The sequence below is a fragment of the Haliaeetus leucocephalus genome, unplaced genomic scaffold (genome assembly GCF_000737465.1).
Source record: "Haliaeetus leucocephalus isolate CR32 unplaced genomic scaffold, Haliaeetus_leucocephalus-4.0 Scaffold473, whole genome shotgun sequence".
Classification (NCBI taxonomy): Eukaryota; Metazoa; Chordata; class Aves; order Accipitriformes; family Accipitridae; genus Haliaeetus; species Haliaeetus leucocephalus.
In genome coordinates, this window is record NW_010972909.1 from 6,600,205 (window position 1) to 6,620,100 (window position 19,896).

The 19,896-nt window shown below is 48.0% G+C and overlaps 2 protein-coding genes across 8 annotated transcripts in view; both read left to right on the forward strand.

The window, feature by feature from the left end:
• Window positions 1-7,927, forward strand: part of LOC104836683 (C-type lectin domain family 4 member E-like) — a 24,829-nt gene extending 16,902 nt beyond the window's left edge. For 2 of the 6 annotated variants that reach the window (XM_010575392.1, XM_010575390.1), the window contains exons 4-7: window positions 2,177-2,269; window positions 2,888-3,039; window positions 3,262-3,383; window positions 4,105-4,903. In XM_010575392.1, coding sequence (XP_010573694.1) covers window positions 2,177-2,269; window positions 2,888-3,039; window positions 3,262-3,383; window positions 4,105-4,249 — 512 coding nt within the window. In that variant the 3' untranslated portion in view covers window positions 4,250-4,903. The other 4 variants (XR_774868.1, XM_010575394.1, XM_010575395.1 and 1 more) reach the window with 4 other exon arrangements.
• A 2,899-nt stretch (window positions 7,928-10,826) lies between these two features.
• Window positions 10,827-18,614, forward strand: LOC104836682 (C-type lectin domain family 4 member E-like). Of its 2 annotated transcripts, XM_010575389.1 has the most exons (7): window positions 10,827-10,880; window positions 13,753-13,860; window positions 14,766-14,861; window positions 15,666-15,758; window positions 16,841-16,992; window positions 17,208-17,338; window positions 17,617-18,614. In XM_010575389.1, the coding sequence occupies exons 2-7, from the start codon at window positions 13,824-13,826 to the stop codon at window positions 17,774-17,776; spliced, it is 669 nt and encodes a 222-aa protein (XP_010573691.1). In that variant the 5' UTR covers window positions 10,827-10,880; window positions 13,753-13,823; the 3' UTR covers window positions 17,777-18,614. The 2 variants fall into 2 exon arrangements, with proteins under 2 accessions (XP_010573691.1, XP_010573690.1); XM_010575388.1 differs by lacking the exons at window positions 10,827-10,880; window positions 13,753-13,860 and having other exon boundaries at window positions 13,894-14,861.
• The last annotated feature ends 1,282 nt before the right edge of the window (window positions 18,615-19,896 follow it).

Below are 19,896 nucleotides of genomic sequence, written 5' to 3' on the forward strand. Positions count from 1 at the left end.
CTTCGGAACTGTGGAACAATTTTCTACCTTCATACCACACAAAAAGAACTTAATTACATTCAGCAGAGGGGGGAAAAACCTGGAGATGGGAGCACAAGTGTCTATACAGACAGCTAGATCTGCACTTGAGCTCTCTAAGTTGCTTGGACACACTAAGTGTCCTAGTGGAAAAAATGACTTTTCACAGTTCTGGCATCTCCAGGATTAACTGGTGCAAGCTCTCACACCTTTTTAGTGTTAATTGCAGTATACTAGAATAATTCATAAAAAGTTATTCTTGCACATGCAGTTTGTGGACATTGCAATCACTGTTTCATTCTCATTCTCTGCTAAAGATAATTCATGGCATGTTTGCACAAATTGTCAATAAAGATGATGGATTCTGGAAGAGGCATGTTGTCAGGATAAATTGCTGCCCTTCCTTTTGCTGTCATTAGTTCCCGAGTCCCAGAAGTTTGTATTGCTTTGTTCCCAAATGTGTAACTTTTGACAGTACTCTGTTAAATGGCTGGGGAGGTTTAGGGTGGGCTGTTAGAGTCTGATATTGCCTGGTCAGTATTTTTAGATATTCCACACATGCAAGATTTAATCTTTAATGGCAAATTTATTTATCCAAGTTAATTGATGTTATATAGGATTTTGATTTAGCAGAGTGATACAGTAATGTATTTAAATGAAAACATAAGTACAAACTGCACTTAACAGAGGTAGCAATTGCAATGCATAGTTGAGTCACAATACAAATGTGATTCTCATTACCAGTCTCTGCAATATGCTCAACATCAAGACACTGGGTGTCCCCTGTGACCAAGAAGGAATATGTAGGTTAAAACCAGCTCAGGCCCATTGCTTTCTTCAGAAATGTTTTTGTTAGTCATTCAGTTTTTTACACTATTTTGTGCTAAGCCACTTACATACTCACCCCATGCTGGTCTGGCTAACTGAGGAAGACATTGCCCTCTTTTTGACCTTTAGAGGGATGAACACAGCTGGTCAATTCACTCAGCTGATACAATTGGTTGCTTTACTCAGCTGAACTAGAACAAAGTCCATCATCTGGTCCCATTTGTGTTGAGATAAGGTCACCTTTCTTTGCAACAGCTGTGGTCAGTCACGCATTGCCCTTGCCCATCTCCTCTGAGCCTTCTTCCATTACAGGAATTCGCTAATCAGGCATAGAGGCCGCTATGATTACTCTGCCCTCCTCACTAGTAACAATATTTCTAAATGAAATGGTTGATAAAATTAGAAATCTGTATTACTTAGCACACCCTGATTGGCTTCCAATCAATATCCCTGAGTGTTTGAGCTAGTCATGAGTCCTTTGGGTTGTAGATGTAGCCTGCTGTCACTAACACTGTATTATTCCCCATAAACTGGCTAGTAAGTCCTAGGAGTTTACCTCCCACCCTGGTTTCAGCAGCTCTAGCTGTATGTGATTACCTTCACCTGGACTGTCTTTGTTGCTGATGAAACAGGCCCATCTGATGTGTTACTCATCCAAACTACTGTTGATTTGTAGCTTAGGAAGAGCCAAACTGTGCCATCGATTGTAAAGAGATTTAGACAGGCAGCTTGGCTGTAGGTATCCACATGGTAAATGCCTGTGGTTGGGTGGAATCGACCCCATCCTGTCTGGTGTGTCCTCAGTGTGATGTCCTTCCAATGGTCCTTCTGCTCTCTGACACGGAAGATTGTCTCCTTCTGGCTGGGAAGGCGGCCATACCACTTGTTCGGGCCAGTTTTCTCAGAGCCATGGACCAGGGATCCACTAACCCCCCCCCACCTTCAACTTCACAGCACTCGAAGGGGTCTGGTGTCAACTGCTTGGTCCTGGGACAGACTCTGTTGACAAACCACAGGCTGGCTATGGCCACCAGACACTGCCCAGGTGGGACGCAGGCTTCTCTAGCACTGTTGGCCAGGTCATCCTGGCTAGATCTTGCTAGTTGGTGGGTGGGGGAATCCTTGGGGGCAGCTATGGGACGCTGGGAGCAGAAATGCCTGTTGCCTTCACTGAGAGGATGGCAGTTACCACTTGTGAAATGGAAAGAGACAGCCCGAGGAGAGGTGATGCTGGGACAGTGCTTGGTGGGGAACTGGGGAAACAGGAGTGAAGCCCAGAGATGGTGTGTGAGGAAGGGGTAATCCTGCTGCTTTTCCTCTCCCTTTCCAGTCGCTCCCTTCTCCCATAGCGGTGGCCAGCCCACAGCCCTGCAGCAGAATTTCATGGAGTGGCAGTGCATCTCGGCATTGCCTCAAGGCAAAGGTCAGTGGTGCTGGCAGGGGTGCAGGAGGTCTTTGGGTTGGGGACAATGAATGCTGAGGTCTGCTTTGTCAGCAAGTGGCAGCGGGAGCCAACTCCGGAGAGGCAGGCTCCAGAGGAGAGAGGTGGGGAGAAGAAGGATTTCCTGCTAACAGTTTAGGGGGAGGAGAGGGCCATGTTAATGATGTCCTGGAGGGCAGGGTGGCTGCGAACGCTGACAAAACAGAAGGGACAGCATACAGCAGCACAGGGAAGGTTAACAATGGAGCAATAATAAAAGTACAGCTCTAGTCAGGCAAAGAAGTGATATTCCCTGTTCCCTAGAGCTAAAGGCCTAAAGGAGACTGTACAAGGAAAAGTCAAACCAGATCACCAAAATAACTTTGTCAAGACCTGAGATCATGTTACATGGATTACCATGGATTTGTGTACGCAAAGCTTACTGGTCATACCCCAAAGCAATGGGAAGAAATATATGTACTATCCTTGTTTTTTCAAGCACTTTCTGTCAGGAAATGTGATCTAAGTAGAACATGAGCATTGTCCCTGGAGAGCAGGGATCCTTGCAATCACCATCTTTCTTGTTATTAGCATTCATCTCTGTGGTCTCTCCCTGCACAGAGCAAGGCTGGACATGCTGCCCGAAGGACTGGAAACGCTTTCAAAAAAGCTGCTATTTTTTCTCAAATGATACAATGCACGGCATTGCGAGTGAGCAGAACTGCACTGGGATGGGCTCCCACCTGGTGGTGATCAACAGTGAAGAAGAGCAGGTATGTGCAGGGCTGAGAGAGGGGCACAGCAGCCAGAGACATGGTGCCAGGCCCTGGCAGGGACTGAGAGCCCCTCCGTGTCCTGCAGGGGAGGGGGGATGTCCTTTCTGGGTCCCTTCAGCGCTGGCTCCCCTCTGGCACCAGCCCCAGCCCATGGGGACTCCTGCCGCCTGCTCTGCTCAGTCTGCACCTCATGGACATTGTGCTCTCCCTGACTTCCAGGCTTTCCTCTCTAAGGAGGTTCAACTACCTTTTAGAGGAGAGAATTACTACATCGGTCTGAGTGCACAGGAAGTGGGCCAGTGGCACTGGGTGGACAATACTCCATTTATTGCGACAGCAGCGTGAGTATCCCCGGAGGGAGAGAGTTTGGTGTGGCTCCTGGTAGTGCATGAAAGTAGGGGAGATGTGAGGGTGTCTGTTGGTGCATGAAAGGTAGGTGAGACACAACCCAAGATGAGAGGTCAATGATGGAGCAGGAGAGGGCTGTGCAGGACACCATGTTCACATGGCCTTATCCATGCTGGTTATTGGTTATAAATTAACTACCTGTGACATGGCCATCAATGCTGCAGGCACAGAAGAAGCTGCATCTCGCCAGCAGGAAGAACCCTTCAGAGATGACCAGCCTTGCCTGACCTCCTTAGTGCCCCCACCATGCCTATGTGTACATATGTTCATGGGCATGGCCAGCGCTGTGATGCTGTGGAAGAGATGGGGCACAGGGAGAGATCACCAGGGCTGTCCTTGCTGTGTCTTCTTCTGCAGGACAAACTTGCCCTGGAGGCAGACACATGCCTCTGCTGGGTGTGAAGTGCATGGGGTGAGCAATGGTGAGCAGCTCCCCCCACCAGGACTGTAGTGTTGGCTGTAGGAAGAAGGCAGGTTTCCACATAAGATTGGTGCCAGTGGGATATCAGAGTAGGAGGAAGGGTACTGCTTCTGTCCATGAACCAGTATCTGGAATTTTTCTCTCTCCCCTCCAAGCCTTGCATCCTGCTGTGGCCTTTTCCAGCAGTACTCTACAGGGTACACTGGGGAGTAACATGTCTGTCTCTATCTCAGGTTCTGGCGGACAAATGAACCAAGTAATACGGATGATCAGAAGTGTGTTGTAATCCATAGGGATTCAAAACCACAAAACAACTGGAATGATGTCAAATGCGAGAATCAATATCGAATTTGTGAAGCTGCAGCAGTAACTATGTGATGGAGATACCCTCATCCTGAGTAAAACTGAGAGATGATCAGTGATCTGGGAACAGTGCAGGGCTGTGCTGGGAGGGGGGGGGGACCCTGAAGCCTGCATCTTCACTGTGCTGGGTGGGACGATGTCAGTAGAAGTGATAGTACCCCAAGTCCAGCATCCCCAGTCCACATAATGGCTCAGGGAACACATGAAGGCTCAGGGTCATCCAAGGAGGTCCTGGGCTCTTGTGTTCTCTTCTCTCTGACTGGGTCCAGCAGCCATTGGCTGAAAAGAGGTTGAGTTCTCCAGGAATAAGACACAAGAATGGAAGACAGATATTCAGAGCTGCAGTCTTCTTTGTCTACTTGAGCAGAGGTGTCTGCTTTTTGTTGAGTCACAAAGAGAATGTCCTCTAGTTGCACTGGTTTTGCTGAACAAAAGCTGAATTCTTATACAAGAGAAAATACAATATTAGACCAATGAAGAAGGCTCTGTGCTCTGTGTGTAGCTCTCTCTGTTTTTCCCTCTCTAAGCTGTGTTTTGTAGAATCATAGAATCATAGGATCACAGAATCATAGAATGGTTTGGGTTGGAAGAGATCTTAAGGATCATCTAGACCAACCCCCCCTGCCATGGGCAGAGACACCTTCCACTAGACCAGGCTGCTCAAAGCCCCATCCAACCCGGCCTTGAACACTTCCAGGGATGGGGTAGCCACAACTTTTCTGGACAACCTGTTCCAGGGCCTTACCACCCTCACAGTAAAATATTTCTTCCTAATATCTAACCTAAATCTACCCTCTTTCAGTTTAAAGCCATTACCCCTTGTCCTATCACTACATGCCCTTGTAAAAAGCTCCTCTCCAGCTTTCCTGTAGGCCCCCTTTAGGTACTGGCAGGCTGCTATAAGGTCCCCCTGGAGCCTTCTCTTCTCCAGGCTGAAAAACCCCAACTCTCTCAGCCTGTCTTCATAGGAGAGGTGTTTCAGTCCTCTGATCATCTTCATGGCCCTCCTTTGGACTCGCTCCCATGGGAGGAGGAATCCACATTGCCTTCCCCAGCCACTTCCCTGTATGCACTACAGGGGCCTTTATCTCCTCCCACAGTATGTAGGGGTTTTGTTTGGGCAGGACCAGGATAAAAGATGTTGCTGTGCCAGGATACAGCCTTATGCAACTACTGCAGTAGAAGATGCATCCACCCAGTAAGAGTAAATGGCTCAGAGACAACCTGGCTACACAGTTCCATTGCAGACAGCCAAAGTTCTGCAGGGGACTGGGCACAGGAAACCAGTTCTAGGGGTATTATGAGTATTTGTTTCCATGGCTGAAAGTTTTGCCCCAGAGAGTAACAGGAGCTTGTGTGAGGAGTCTGACCAAGGTACGGCCATGCTTGACCAAGTATGAGGAGCTGTCCCCAGTGGCAAAATGACTGGGTCCTTCAGTGTCACCTCGAGGCAGAAGTCCTCTTCCCAACTAAGATCTGATCCCAGACTCACCTGATGCAGCAGCCTTCCCGGGGGGCCAACACCTCAGCGGTCCCTGTAAGGGCATACCTGCCCAGGCCAGACCATGCTGCAGAAGAGGCAGGAGGGGGCAGGGCTGCTGCTGCACATGAGGTCCCTTCCAGAAGTGCATTGCCTATTGAACTGCCTTCATGTCCTGCTGCAGACCATCTGCCACCATGGATCCCGCTTTTTCTCCACCCATTCCAACTTCCTGACCCCTGTGCCCCCACTTCTGTTTGTCTCAGGAAACATCATCGGCCTAAGCTTTCCTGACCAAACAGTGACAGCTTCCCACAGGGCATTGGTGTGCATCTCCTGGCTGTGTGACTCTGTCCTACCTATGAAAGTGAATCCTCTCTCTGTATCCCAAAGAGAGGGGAGAATTTGTACTGGAGACAAGGTGACCAGGAGGTTTGGCTTCATAAGCCAATCAACAGGAGTAGTTCTGTGAACGGCAGTGGGTGGTGGCAGGAGCTGCTGAATCCCACAGCCCAGCAGAGGCAAGGCTGCTGCAGCTCCATATCCCCAGCTCCAGATGCTAGTGAGACTGAGCATGTATGTACAATATGTACATATATAGATACACATGGAAGAAAAAGGATGTATACATATAAGCAACCACACAGGTCAACACAGACAGAAAGCACTGACACAAACAGCACGAGCAGCTTGATCTTGTTCCCCTCCCTGGCTGCTAGCAGGGTGAAAGCCTGCTAGCAGAAAAAATTAATGTTTACACATACACAATATGGACCTGTTCAGCAGTAAGGCTTAGTCATTCAGTCTATCCATAGCTGGCCCCTGCATCCTCTGGTCTTCCCTATACTTGGTCTCATGACAGACACAAAGAGAAAAGGTCTCTCCAGTAGCTGGTCAAGACTTCTGGTCTTCCTAGTAGGTGCCTCTCAGAAACCCTGGTTTGCCTGGGAGTTGGCTTGGATACCTGGGCCCCTGCTCCATTTTCAGTGATGGGGTTCCTGGGGCTCATAACCGTCTGATGTCATTCAACCACGTAATCTGACAGGTGGGAAGAGTCTGGAGTCCTTTTCTGGAAACCAGCTGCCCCCACTGGTTGACGGGGGTACGTCCACAGGTGTAGTATTGACACTTGCAGGGACTTGACTTAATTCCACAGGCTACCATCAATAACACAAGCCAACACGAAGCAGTGTCACAGACAGCTGTCAGAAAGCGGTGGTCAGCAGAGACTTGTGGTGGTATCAGGGAACTGGAGAAGTGCAGTGCTGGAAATAGCCTCCCTTCCCCTTCCTGGTGTTCCAGTCCCCTCCAGCTTCACAGTGCAGAGGTGTATCTTACGTAGAACAAAATCCCTCTCTGCTGTCACTTGAGTTAATGTCCTCCAGTGAGCTCTGGTGGGAACACGACCACTGTGCTCTTCACAGCCTTTTTGTGGCTAAGATGCTTCTTGCCTCTTCCAACTGCTTTTTCCCAGTGCCAAGCCTCGTCTTTCCTCACAGGTCCTACTTAAGAGACTTCTTTTCACTATTTCTCTGACTTTGCCTCCTCCCATTCCCCTCAGGCTCTAGCTGATCCCAATGCTCTAGCTGTGAGCAGAACAGCACAATTTACCTCTTCCCCCCACCATGTTGTACCTCTAGCCCCAGAGTTAAGATGTGTCCCCTGGAGAGCTGCTGCTGGACAAGGAATTTCCTCCTCCATTTAGGTAGTTTTATGAGGGCCAAGATCACTCATGCAAAGGAGCATTTTAGTTACTTCTCCCAGGGTTTATTACCATGTTGGATTCCTCCTTCATGGTGTAATTGTCTGTCTGCCTTCCAAGGATTTTACTTTCTCTGGTTTTAGTTAATTTCTCTGGTTTCCAGATCACTTGTCCTCCCAGCATGTTTCTTGGCCTCTTGGCTTGTCCCTTCTCAAGTTTTCATGGCTATTCCTGTTCTTTGACTGGGTATTGTCTTTGCCGCATCACAGGGCTTTTGTTTTTGCTTTAGTGGAATGAAATAGCCCATGCTTTGCCTCCTTTTGAACAGACTCTGAAAAACTAGGTAGGGAGCAAAAGAAACGCAGTGGTGGTCCACCTTGGTGATCGGACTGCATCCTGTCACTTCACAGAATGGCTTTTCTCCTTCCTTCACAGGAGCCCTGGGGTGAGGCTTTCTTCCTGAAACATGCAGAAGATGAGCTCTCACAGACCCAGGTCCTGCCTGGCCTTATGCGCTGTCATTTCAAGAAGGGTGATGTGTGACAGTACCTCCTCCTGGCCCTGCAAGTGAGGGCCTCTTCATCTGCAAGCTAGAAAGCATCCTCTGTAGTGGCACAGCTCCTCCCAAACCCATCCTGGGGTCCTGGCCTCGGGTCTGCCTGGAGGGGACCTCCTTGTCTGGGGTCTTTAGCGATGGTCCCACTAGTTTCTGACTTTTGCCATGCAGGACTCCCCTTTAGCCCTCACTCTGTGATAATCCTTAGCATGCGAGAATAAGGAGCAGATTTCCTTTCTTCCCTCCTCCAGAGAAGAGCGGAACCAACAGAGGGAAGGTTAAGCCTGCAGTGGTAAAGCTAGCTGAAGGTGTGCAGCCCTTGAACGACAGAACGGACCGGCAGTTCCCTTGCCCAGGGTGAGCTGTGGTGCGCAGCACTGCCTGCCAGGTCCGAACATGGCCCTCTTCTCTTGGCTGTAGGAAGAAAGCAGGTTTCCATGTAGGACTGATGCTAGTGAGATTAGTGGAGGAGGAGGGCAGGGTGATTCGTCCAGGGGTTTCTGGATGAATCAGCATCTGGAAGAGTCCATCTCCATGTCCCTCTGAGCCCTGGACCCCCAGGTCCTAGACCTGACCTTTCCCTGCAATGCTTGACAAGGCCATGCTGGAGGGTAACATGTCTCCAGTTCTGGAGCCTCGGGAACTAACTGACATGAACGATGAAGCATGTATTGTAATCCACCGGAAGGCAGAAGTACACCAGAGCTGGATCAATCTTCCACATGAATAAGAGACATTGTCTTCAAATTTCTGAAACTGCAGCATCAACTGTCTGATGGAGGAAACCTCATCCTGAGTAAAAGTGAGAGACCAGCAGTGACCTGACAAGAACACAGGATTTTTGGAATGGATGTGAATGCTGGAGCCTGCATCTTCACTCTGCTGAGTGGGAATATTGAGTGGAAGAGACAGTCAGGCAGTTGGTGAGCATCAACCTTCTCAAGGCTGAACAGTTCTAACTCTCTCATCCTCTCCTCATATGAACGATGCTCCAGAAGATGCTCCATTTACCTTTTCAAGGTGTAGGAAAGGCACTTCTCTCAATTACTGCAGCCTGTCAAAGACGCTGGCTTTGCAATGAGATTGGCTTTTTCCTGTAGCTCATTTGGACTCATGGTTAGTGGTATGGCCAGCTGCCTGGGTAACAACCTGCAGAGAACGATCCAGCATTGTCCTCATGCCTTTGGTGACTCTCCAGAACACAGGCCATATTCCCTCTGTCTTCTTGGTAGCATTCACTCTGTGGCCTGCTATCACTACCCAGTGCAAGGCTGGATGTGCTGCACGATGGGCTGGAGATGCTTTCAGAAATGCTGCTACTACATATTGGCTGAACAGATGTCCTGGAATGAAAGCAAGGACACCAGCACAGGGTTGGGCTCCCACATGGTGGTGATCGATACAGAAGCAAATCAGGTAGGTGGGAGTCTTCCCATGGGAGTCTTCTCCTCAAATTGGCCAGTGTCTGCTCTCCTGAATTCCCTGGCTGTGATCCTGGGTTTTGCCCTGCTGCCCCCTCATGAGATCCTGAACTCCAACATCTCATAGTCACTGCAGCCAAGCCTGCCCCCAGTCTTTACATCCCAAACCAGCTCTTCCTCGTTTGTAAGTGTGAGATCCAGCAGAGCACGTCTCCTCATCAGGTCCTCCATAACCTGTGTCAGGAAGTTATCATCAAGGCACTCCAGAAACCTCCTGGATTGCTTGTACTTTGCTGCTGAAAACAAAGCTTGGAAACTGCTGCACAAACTGCTAAGCGTGCTGGCTGCCTCTGTTAGCTGCACTCTCATACCTACTGCTGGGGCTCAGGACTGTGGAGCTGGTGTTCAGTCCGCGAGAGTGCAAAGCACCAGGCACACTGGGAACAATTTCCTGCAGGATTAATTCTCACTTCCTCTATTGTCACAGCTGGTAGCACTTCCTCTGTGTTTTCTGCCTTTCACTTTGTTAGTATTTCCTTCTAGACTGCTTGCCTTTATTTGACTGGTGCAGAGAAGTCTTTCCCTTCAGATCGTTCTGAATTCAAGAAAACTGGAAAGCAGGATTCCCCAGGGGATTCAGATTGATGGAGAAACTGCCATCAACCCTGAGTAAAAGATAACTAGATCCAACAAGTTCATTTCTGAACATGAGCACACTTGCTGTTCTTGATGTTTGGAACCTCTCATACATTCTCCAACCTGCTTCAGGTGGTTGGTGGCTTCTAAAATCAGGCATTTTCGGTGCTCCCAACACGGGGTTCACTGTGTTTCCACCTCTTAAATAGGAGGTGCAACTAATTTCTTGTGTGGTATAATTTTGCAGAAAAGCTGATGAAGTTTTATCTTCCAGCTTCTGGCTTTCAGCTTCTCAGATCCTGAGTACCTCTGAGGGAAGTTGCGTTCTATGTCTTCTCCTGCAACCTTGAGTCCTGCAAGACACCTTGTAACTGCAATATTTTCCTTAGTTCATGTCCCATTGATCTTGTCTGCAACCATGCTGTGCTTGTTGACTCTTGTCTGTACTGCAAGGGTCTGTGAAAGTAGATTCAAGGTTTTCCAGTGCCTCTTCTACAAGTGCACCTATTATAACCAAGTACCACTGTGGGAAAACAATGGAAGAATGGTGAGGAGGATTGTAAACACACTCAAGTGACTTGCAGCTGGGATGCAGAAAAACATACGTATCATACTAATCGTTGTTTAGTCTTGTGTGCTCAGAGGCACCCTATCAAACATGCTTGAAATTCCTGCCCTGCTGTGGGAAAGGTCAAAGCACGGTGGTAAACTACGCCTGTGTGTATCCCTGATAACCAGGCAAAAACGGCAGGCTTGGTGATCTTCCAGCACGGAGCGAGCTCCGCAGTGCTTGTGTCCCCACTTGTGTGCCTCTGCCCGGGTGCTGCTTTGGACATCCCCCGGTTGGTGAGGTAATGAAAATAAATTTAGTCTTTGCATTTCATCTGTGGTATTGTGGTTGTCCCTCCATCCTGCCTGTGCCACTTCATATAACCACTATCTTCAGTGGTTGAAGGGCAGGAGTCCCTGGCAATTCTGCACTGCCAGGTGCCACCCTATTGTCCCAGCACACTGATCTGACACATATTTGTGAAGTGAAATAACTAAGGGTCACTTATGAAGCTCTTCATGGCTGGAGCAGGTAGAAAACAGCTGAGAATTTTTACTTGCAGAACTGTGTAAAGATGTACAGGAAGACTCAGGTCATTGATACATGCCATCCCCAAGCATGCTGCTGGTGTTCATGGAGCAGGAAAGAGAAATAAGTTCCTGCCATTTTGGAAACATAAGATATTTGCAATGGTTCCAGAGCCTTCCACTGAGGAGGTAACCTCTCCCATCACTGGTCCCAGCTGCCTGGCACCAGGGCTACTAAGGAGTTTCTGTGCAGGCCAGTGCAGAGTTTGCCACTTTGAGACTTCTTACCCTGGAGTGGGACAGAGCTGTTTGTTAGTCACCTGAGTGTTGTGAGGTCAGCTGTTTATTTGCTGGGACAGTAGCTTGATTTGTGATGTTGAAAAGAAGTTGTTTGCTGTCTTTCTGCTTTAGACCCTGTGCACACACTGAAGTGAATTCGCATGAGGGTGCCTGCACAGACCTTCATCTTGGTCAAATGGCCTGGATAGCAACAACTGATAAAATAGGAATGTGACTGTAGACAGATGTGTGAGTTGAATACCTGAAACTATCTGACAGTGCATTTGCCCCAAGCCCACTTTTGTTAAAGAAGAACACGACTACCTGCTTAACAGTAACCAGGGAATTAGTGAAAGGCTTTTGAGACAGAGAAGAGCCAGTGTGAAAACAAAGCTTAGAAGAAGCAAGAATATTTTTAACAAAGAGAAGAGAGAGAAGTGGGAAGGAAGGGGCAGTCAAGACCTGGTTTGACAGTTGTCCTGCAACTTTGCAACCTCTGTCTGTAACAGAGCATCCTCCCTGTTGGATGCCGTGGGTAGCCTGCGCTCCTGGCAGTAAGGGATGCAGTATGTACCTACCCACAACTTGAGTGTGCCTATGTGACCTTGTGCTTTCTCACTGGCCTGTGGGTTAGCGGGTTGTAGGAAGTGGCGTGAATACACAGGACCCCTGCATCTCCAGAGGGAAGTGTGTGAGAATAGGGGAACCCCAGAAAAGGGATGTGTTCTTGTAGTCTGCGCTTCCTGGGGCAGGGGTGGGAGATGGGAGATTGCACAAGTAAACATGTGAATGTGGGGATTAGTTACGTACAGATGTTGAGAAATTTGTAGGTTTTTATTAATATTTTGTGTCTGGTATTGTGCTTTATCTGTTGGATTGCTGATACTGATCCTGAATACACAGGTCATGGTTTGTCAGTTAATTACATGTCACGAATAAATCAGTAAACTGCTTAGATCCATCCTGACTAAATTTAAACCACATGAACCAAGCACATTTTCCTTCTGACAGTTTTGCACCCTCTGAATTCTTCATACTGATCAGCCAAAGTCAGCTCCCCGCCCATATGCGCAAAAGCAAGTATATTTTAGAGCAATAACAAATACAATGTATTCTCATTTTGGGGAATCTGTGGTGTAATTCAGTTCTGTTCTCCAGCATGATGGCTGGGAACTTTTTAAAATGTCACTTGAGAATCTCTCATTGTGCTGTGAATCCAGTAGCTAGTGCCTTCTAGTAGTTCATACCTTCTATGACAATACCAGCAAGTACATATATGGACCATCTTTCCAATGCAACAGAGCTGTTGGATGGTTCAACCCTGCCTGCAGCCTGTTGTGCAAGAAAAAACATACTCATAGGACATTCTTTACATACGATTTAGGTTTATCTTCATTTGTAACCAGTTTTGTGCCCTGCTCTTTTGAGACTTCAACTGATGTGCTTGTGCTATTGCATTAGCTATCCCATTCCTTCCTTAGTGCATCCGTGCACGCCTCTTCACGGGGAGAAACTAGCTGATGGAACATGGAAGAGCAAAGGCTGCATACCCACCCCAGTCCATTCAGAGTACCATGAGAGCCAGCAGGGATTCTTCATCCTTAGGAGTATCTTAGGGACACTTTATCCTGCAGGGTTTTGAATCAAGTTGCCTTGAGCAGTGCTAGAACTACCGCATATGCTGTGCCTTTTGTCGTGACCGAGTAAAACTTCATGACCTGTAATGCACAGGGATTCTCATGACCTGTAATGCACAGGGATTCTGGCACAGTCTAGTGATCCCTTCTAACCTCCAGCTCCGTAATGACAGGTTATATGCAATCCCTCCACTCAAAGCTCCCTCCTCTTTTCCTGAGCAACTGATTAAAAAGTGTTGCCAACTTCCTTGCTGTGCTCTGGGTTACTGGGCTCAGGCTTCACACGGGGACTTGCCCAGACCGAGTGAGTCACCGATACGCTTTCCTGCCATTTTTTGACTCCTTTTTGCAGGATGTTGTGAGTGGGTTTAGCCCTTTGCTAGCAAATACTAACACTGTAGGTATTTTCACACACATACTCACTCACCAGGAAAGAACAAGCACAAAAGTAAGGCCAGTAGTATTGCCTGTGAAACTGCTTGAATACATGCAAAAGGAGGTTGTTTGAGCTGGAATGATACTACTCCTCATCTGTTTTCATTTGCCTCTGTGACATTCTGTGTTGCAATGAGCATGTTGTGAAATGTTCTGGCAGAGGAATTATAAAAATTCCCCCATCTCGACGTGCTGTGGGGAACACCCAGGAGACGGCTTTTTCTGCACACCAGATTAAAGACTGTGAAGGCTCCTCACCAGTGTGGGAGCTGTCCTAGTGCGGTCTTCTGTGCAGGAGGAAGGCTGTATTCGTGGCCATATTGGTAATGTGGACTCTTGGAGAAGAATGATACCGTGGTAGAGATAATGAATCAGCGAGGGAGAGTCAGTCCTGGAACCGCAGGTAACCACAAAGCCTTCTTTTCTGTCCTCCTGTAGAAGAAGAAGGTGGTGGGGGAAAATACAGGGCTGGGATAGATCATGGGCATGGTACAGTGGCTGGCCTCATACCGGGAGAAGGGGCTTAGGACAAGAGCAAAGCAACAGATGAGGGAACTGGGGAGTGCCTGGGCTGGGAGAATGGCTCATTTTTCCAGAGCCAAGGGGAATAAAAGTCCAGGCAGACTGTGGTCTGCCATTCCCTTCAGTGCTTTTTCTGTAAACAATAGGACTGAAGAATGCTATTCTACTATCATTATCCAAGTAAAACTACCTGCATCAAGCTAAGCACAAGCCACTGCTCCCATCTCTGGTATCTCTAGGGAGAACCAAGCAAGGGCCTTCCCAAGAGCTTCGTGGTGCCTATTCTCCCAGTGGAAACAATCTCTTCTTGTGCCTGCCTCTGCAAACACTGAGCTGGCCAGTCACTCCTTTGACTATATGCTATTGCATAAAAGGATTTGGGGGATAGAGACAAAATAAAGGTAGCTGAAAGGAAGAAGCTCTAAAGAAAGATAAAGAGGAGGGAGGTATGGAAAGAGCGTTCAGTGAAAGACAGGGGTAATGGAGGGCAACAAGGAAGATGTGTTGAGAAGAAAGGAGGTGTGACAGGACAAAGAAAGGAGTGCAATATGGGAAGAGTACAGGCAGGGCTTGTGATAAAAAGTGATATAAAAGAGCAGCTTCAGGGCAGCCCCTGTGTCGCTGTACTCTATGGGTCTGACCCACTGCTAATGTTGGGCAGCAGGACCTGGTTACCCAGTCCGTGGAACAAGGGTATCAGCGAGTTGTTGGGGTATGGAGCCACGTGGGTTATCCTGCCCCCAACTCTGGGCTGGGGGCTTCCCACTCTTGCCTTGTGTTTTTCAGGCCCAGAAGAAGAGAGAAGCTGCTCCTGGCTGAACCCCTGGGTGTTCCTTGCTTCTGTCCTTGTCATCAAAACTGCCTTTTTAACGGCCTGCCTCGGTGGGTTCCAGGGTCTCTTAATTCCCTGGGGATGAAGGGAGCAGCTGACTGCCTTTTGCCAGATGGAAAAGCAACATCCTAGTCTCTCTGCCAGCAGGCATATGCCCTTCACCAAAACAGTCGGTTCTGCTGCCCTCTTAGTAAGGGAGTGGGGTCCCTTCCACAGTTAAGGATCATTCCCTGGCAGGGCCTTCCCACTGCTCCTCTTTCCCACCTACCTGAACAAAGCCAGTCCTGGATGAAACCAGTCCATTTCTCTCCTCCCACCAAGAGCTGAGAAGTGTCTTTAGTGTCAGAGGGCACTGGAGTATCATAGTGCTGTGATGACTTCTCTGTCCTTCTTCTTAACTCCCTTGGGCGAGGCTCAACACTCAACAGTTCTATGCCTTCTCGATAAGGGTGAAAGTGGTGCTCTAAAGCTGCAGTGCCCAGGAAGATTAGGAGGGAATGTATATTAATATTCCACCTTTATCAAGCTTATCCCATGACTTTTTTGACCCTTTCCTGACCCCATCCTCACAGGATGTTTAAGCTGGTTTTGTCGGCTGGGAAAATGAGTCTCTCAGCCAGCAGAGGTGAGAGGAGCTCATCTGATTAATGCCTGTTCAAAGGAGGGAGTGACCAGTGGTGGGAGAAACGGCCTGCTGTTTTCATCTCCTTGTTCAATACAGATTTCAGAGCTTGTTAATGTAACAGAGTCTCTGTAGGAGCTCTAAGCCGGAAGGTGGAGGATAGAACAGGTTTCTCATGAATGAGGAGAAAAGAATGACAGTAGCACTTTCCTTCTCTTTCCTCTCTTCCCAGTTCTTTTCCTTCATGGAAGCTACGGCCAGTACAAGACTCTGCTCCAGAATGCTACAGAGTGGCACTGCGTCCCCAGCGTATCTGCAGGCAAAGGCGAGTGATGCTAGGAGCCTCGTAAGCAGCACTAAGAACCTCACCAAAATTTACTCTGGTGTCAGTCAACCTTTGAGGTTGGGAATGTGATTGTCAGCCAGAGCTGGATTGTTTTAATGAAGGAAGCTGGAGAATTGAGGAAAGAAAATGCTGTATTGCACAATTTTACTTAGGATGCTATGAAAACATGTTCTGGGCCAGTGGAAGAGGGTGGGTTGTTCCAGACCTACCTTTGACCGCCCTTCCTACTCTTCCTCTTTCCCTGGCTTTCGCACAACCCCTCGACTGCTAGTCCAGTTCACTAATCTCACTGACAATGCTTCATCCTTTTGGAAGGGCTGGTTCAATCCAGCTCCACTCCCTGTGCTGCCTGTTCACAGAAGCATCGTGGTCAGTGCGAGGCACAGAGGTAGGAGTGACAGGAGGATGTTGTTATGCAGTCTGGAGTAGCTGGAGAGCTGAGCTGCAATCACACATGAAGTGATGGCGATGGCAAGTGCTAGAATTCCTGCAGTGCAAATTCTCAAACTCAGTTCAGAGATCTGTTCTCATGTAGCCTCATGCTCTGAGAGAATACATCTGTGTTTTTTTAATCTGTCATGTGACTTTATGGCTATAAGGCAGATCTCTAGGAAAACCTGGCTAGTGTAAGGAACTGCCTGTGGTGGCAGCAAGGCTGTCAGAGCAGTTTACTCTATGTGTCTGTCAGTCTGCATGAGTTGAAAGCTAAACACTTGGACAACACTTCTCTGATGGAAGTGTTCCCAGAAGAGTGCAAGCCAACTACTTCCCATCCTGCTTCCTCAGGAAGGGTAAGACAGAAACTGTGTCTTTCACCAAACAGAGGTTGCATGGCAGAACAGATAGAGAATGGGAAAGGCACTTCAGGCAGGGGCCTCATGACAAGAGCCTGTCAGGCTCTTGACAGCTTTACTTGTGGAATATGGAAGTGAGTTTTTACCTCTGTTCAGATTAAAAGTATGGCTCCAGACCCCTCCCCTAGCACCTGGGACCCTACACTGAGCTCACAGAGATGAAGGACAGCACATCTTGTTCAAAAGCAGGATTTTTTTCCCCCACAGAGGAGGGCTGGATGTGCTGCCCGAAGGGCTGGAAACACTTTCAAGAAAAGTGCTATTATCTGTCCACTGATAGGATGTCCTGGCTTGCGAGTGAGCAGAACTGCACTGGGATGGGCTCCCACCTGGTGGTGATCAACAGTGAAGAAGAGCAGGTATGTGCAGGGCTGAGAGAGGGGCACAGCAGCCAGAGACACGGTGCCAGGCCCTGGCAGGGACTGAGAGCCCCTCCGTGTCCTGCAGGGGAGGGGGGATGTCCTTTCTGGGTCCCTTCAGCGCTGGCTCCCCTCTGGCACCAGCCCCAGCCCATGGGGACTCCTGCCGCCTGCTCTGCTCAGTCTGCACCTCATGGACATTGTGTTTTTTCCAGGAGTTCCTCTTCAACTTGGCGAAAGGAGTATTTACTAAAGCCTATGAAACGAAATACTACATAGGCTTAACTGCTTACAAAAATGGGCAATGGCAGTGGGTGGATCAGACTCCATATAAGAAGGCAGCCACGTGAGTATTCCCGGGGGGGAGCAAGGAAGGTCCTGTAATTCCCACCCCTCGGTCCAAGCGACCAATACACTGCGTATGGCAGGTATGTGTTAGAGGGGGATTCCTGTCTCCAACTGCCCTATAAGTCAGAAAACTTGACTAGTTTTCTAGTCAAAACTATGACTCCTGATCTCTGTCACAGTAACATTCCCCTTTCCCTTCCACAACTGTTTTAGGTGACTTCACCCCCACTGTCATGCATGCCAATGCATTTCCAGTAGAGGAACTTTCTTTTACAGGTTCTGGAAACCTGGGGAACCCAATTTACTCTTTGCAGAAAAATGTGCTGCAATTCACGTCAAGGGAAACAGAGACTCCAGCACTTACAGTAACTGGAATAACATCCTTTGCTTCACAAGTTGCTATCGAATTTGTGAACTGGCAGTCAAATTTGTCTAAGGAAGGAAACTCCATTTTGGATGAAGGACCTGAAGAAGTATCCTTGAGAAAGGGCTGCTCATGAAAGAGCTGATGAAAAGCTGGCCTGAGCTCACACAAATGCTTTATCTTGCAATGTAGGATGAGTTCCCAGCCTGCATCCCTGCATCTCTTTCCAAGATGGAGATCAGTCCTGGATGAAATTGCTAAGGCTGCAGTAAAGCACCTACTGAGCCACTTTTCACTCTCCTCCTTCACAGATGGGTGCCCTGATCCTCCAGTATGTTCCTTGACTCCTTGTCCAGTTGATATCTCAGTGATGCAGGAAAGGCCCTCTCTGTTTCATAAAAGGATACTGGTCCTACAAATCACGGGAGTAGAATTTGAAAGAAGAGCATTCAGTGGAGTGTGCTTGGCCAGTCCCTGACGGGAACAATTATTTATGGCTTATCTTTAACGTTTCCTTTTTCCTTCAGCATATTCTCTGTTGATAAGTTAAAACAACCATATCAATAAATGTTAATTCTGCTTTTTGGATGAGGCTGTCTTCTGAGTGACAAGTCCCAGCCCCCCGCCAACCCAGCCTCCCTGCATGGAGGTGTTAACTTTTCAGTGTGTTTGGCATCTGCAGGTGATAATATTACTGTGAGTGTGCTGGACTGGCCAGGAGCAAGAACGACCTAGTGTTAGTCTGCAGAGCATGTAAGAAAGGCTGTAAACACTTTTGGAGAATCACGTGCGAGGGAAGCAACAGCGCAGGCTGTGTAGTAGTCAATGCCAACAACTGTTTGCCCAAGATGTAGCAGAAAGGAGATGGATTTTGGAAATCCTGCTGAGACATGTGGCAGAATTAAGCATGGCAATGAAGGGAAGAGAAAGCAAACAAATATCACGTGAAGGAAAAAGGCCAGAGTCTCCCCAGGAGGGATTTCTAATGTGAGAAAAGGGTAGAAGAGCCCTATCAGAGGCATCGCTGCAAATCAGAGACACAGAAGTCTTGAGCAAGTGCTCTGCTTCCCTCAAATTGCCCAAACCTCTGTCTGTATATGCCTCCCTTTTCATCAATGATACCCATACTCCTTGAAGAGCTGGGAGTTTCCAGTTTGCGACTAAGAATACATCCTGAAAAATCAGTTCTGGATGATTTTTTTTTTTAATTCATCAAAAATCTGAGCACAAATTTGTGTCATTTCCTCCTGAAGCAATGTTTCTGTTTTAGCCATTGGACCAAAAGCGTGGCTGTTGCAAGGTCTTGGCCTCCTATTTTCTAAAGTTGCTGGGATCTTTTCACAACAGAGAAAACTTTGTTGCCCTGTCCAACATGACAGCAAACAAAGTCATTGCAATGGACTTCTCTTTTTGATTTCCCCCAACTCAGTTCTGGAAACCACAGCAGCAGGGTTTTGAGGAAGAAAAAGGAGCAAATAAGACACACAGAGAGTGACCAATGTTTTACATGAGATTTTAGAGGCAGCTGCAGTTCTGGCTCCTGTGAGGTGGTATGAGGCAGAGCAAAACTCACACCAGAAGACTGGTTTGCAAGAAAATGTAACTTGCTAGAAACAGTCTCCATGCCCCAAATTTTCTTGAGATGTCCTGACAAAAGTGGGATCTTGGGAGATGATACTGGGTTTGCCTGCAGAATCGATGAAGGGAAGTTCCTGATCCCATCTCCCTGCAAACATACACATATACATGCATACACAAGTACAAACTCCTTTTATATTAGTTGTACAGTACAGCAGATGAAGGTAGACAGAGGAATCGGTCCCTGTCCCTGCTTTGTAAAGCCATTGTTGAAGGATAAGTAGTGAAACTCTAAGCAAGAGTTTCAGCCACGTTTCTGAGTAAAGCCAGTGCCCTTGACTAGTCCACCCCAATAGTAGCACTCAGAGTTTAGGCAGAGATGGACTCTGTACACAGTAGGTGCTTATAGAGGTGTAGAATAATCACAGAATCATTTAGGTTGGAAAAGACCTTTAAGATCATCGAGTCCAACCGTTAACCTAACATTGCCAAGTCCACCGCTAAAACATGTCCCTAAGCGCCACATCTACACGTCTTTTAAACACCTCCAGGCATGGTGACTCAACCCCTTCCCTGGACAGCCTGTTCCAATGCTTGACAACCCTTTCGGTGAA

Coding starts and splice junctions, on each gene's coding strand:
- LOC104836682 (XM_010575388.1), top strand. CDS start 14,528: ATGGGAAGAGTACAGGCAGGGCTTGTGATAAAAAGTGATATAAAAGAG. Junction 14,862..15,665: donor CTTTTTAACGGCCTGCCTCG/GTGGGTTCCAGG, acceptor CTCTCTTCCCAG/TTCTTTTCCTTCATGGAAGC. Junction 17,339..17,616: donor CCATATAAGAAGGCAGCCAC/GTGAGTATTCCC, acceptor TTTCTTTTACAG/GTTCTGGAAACCTGGGGAAC.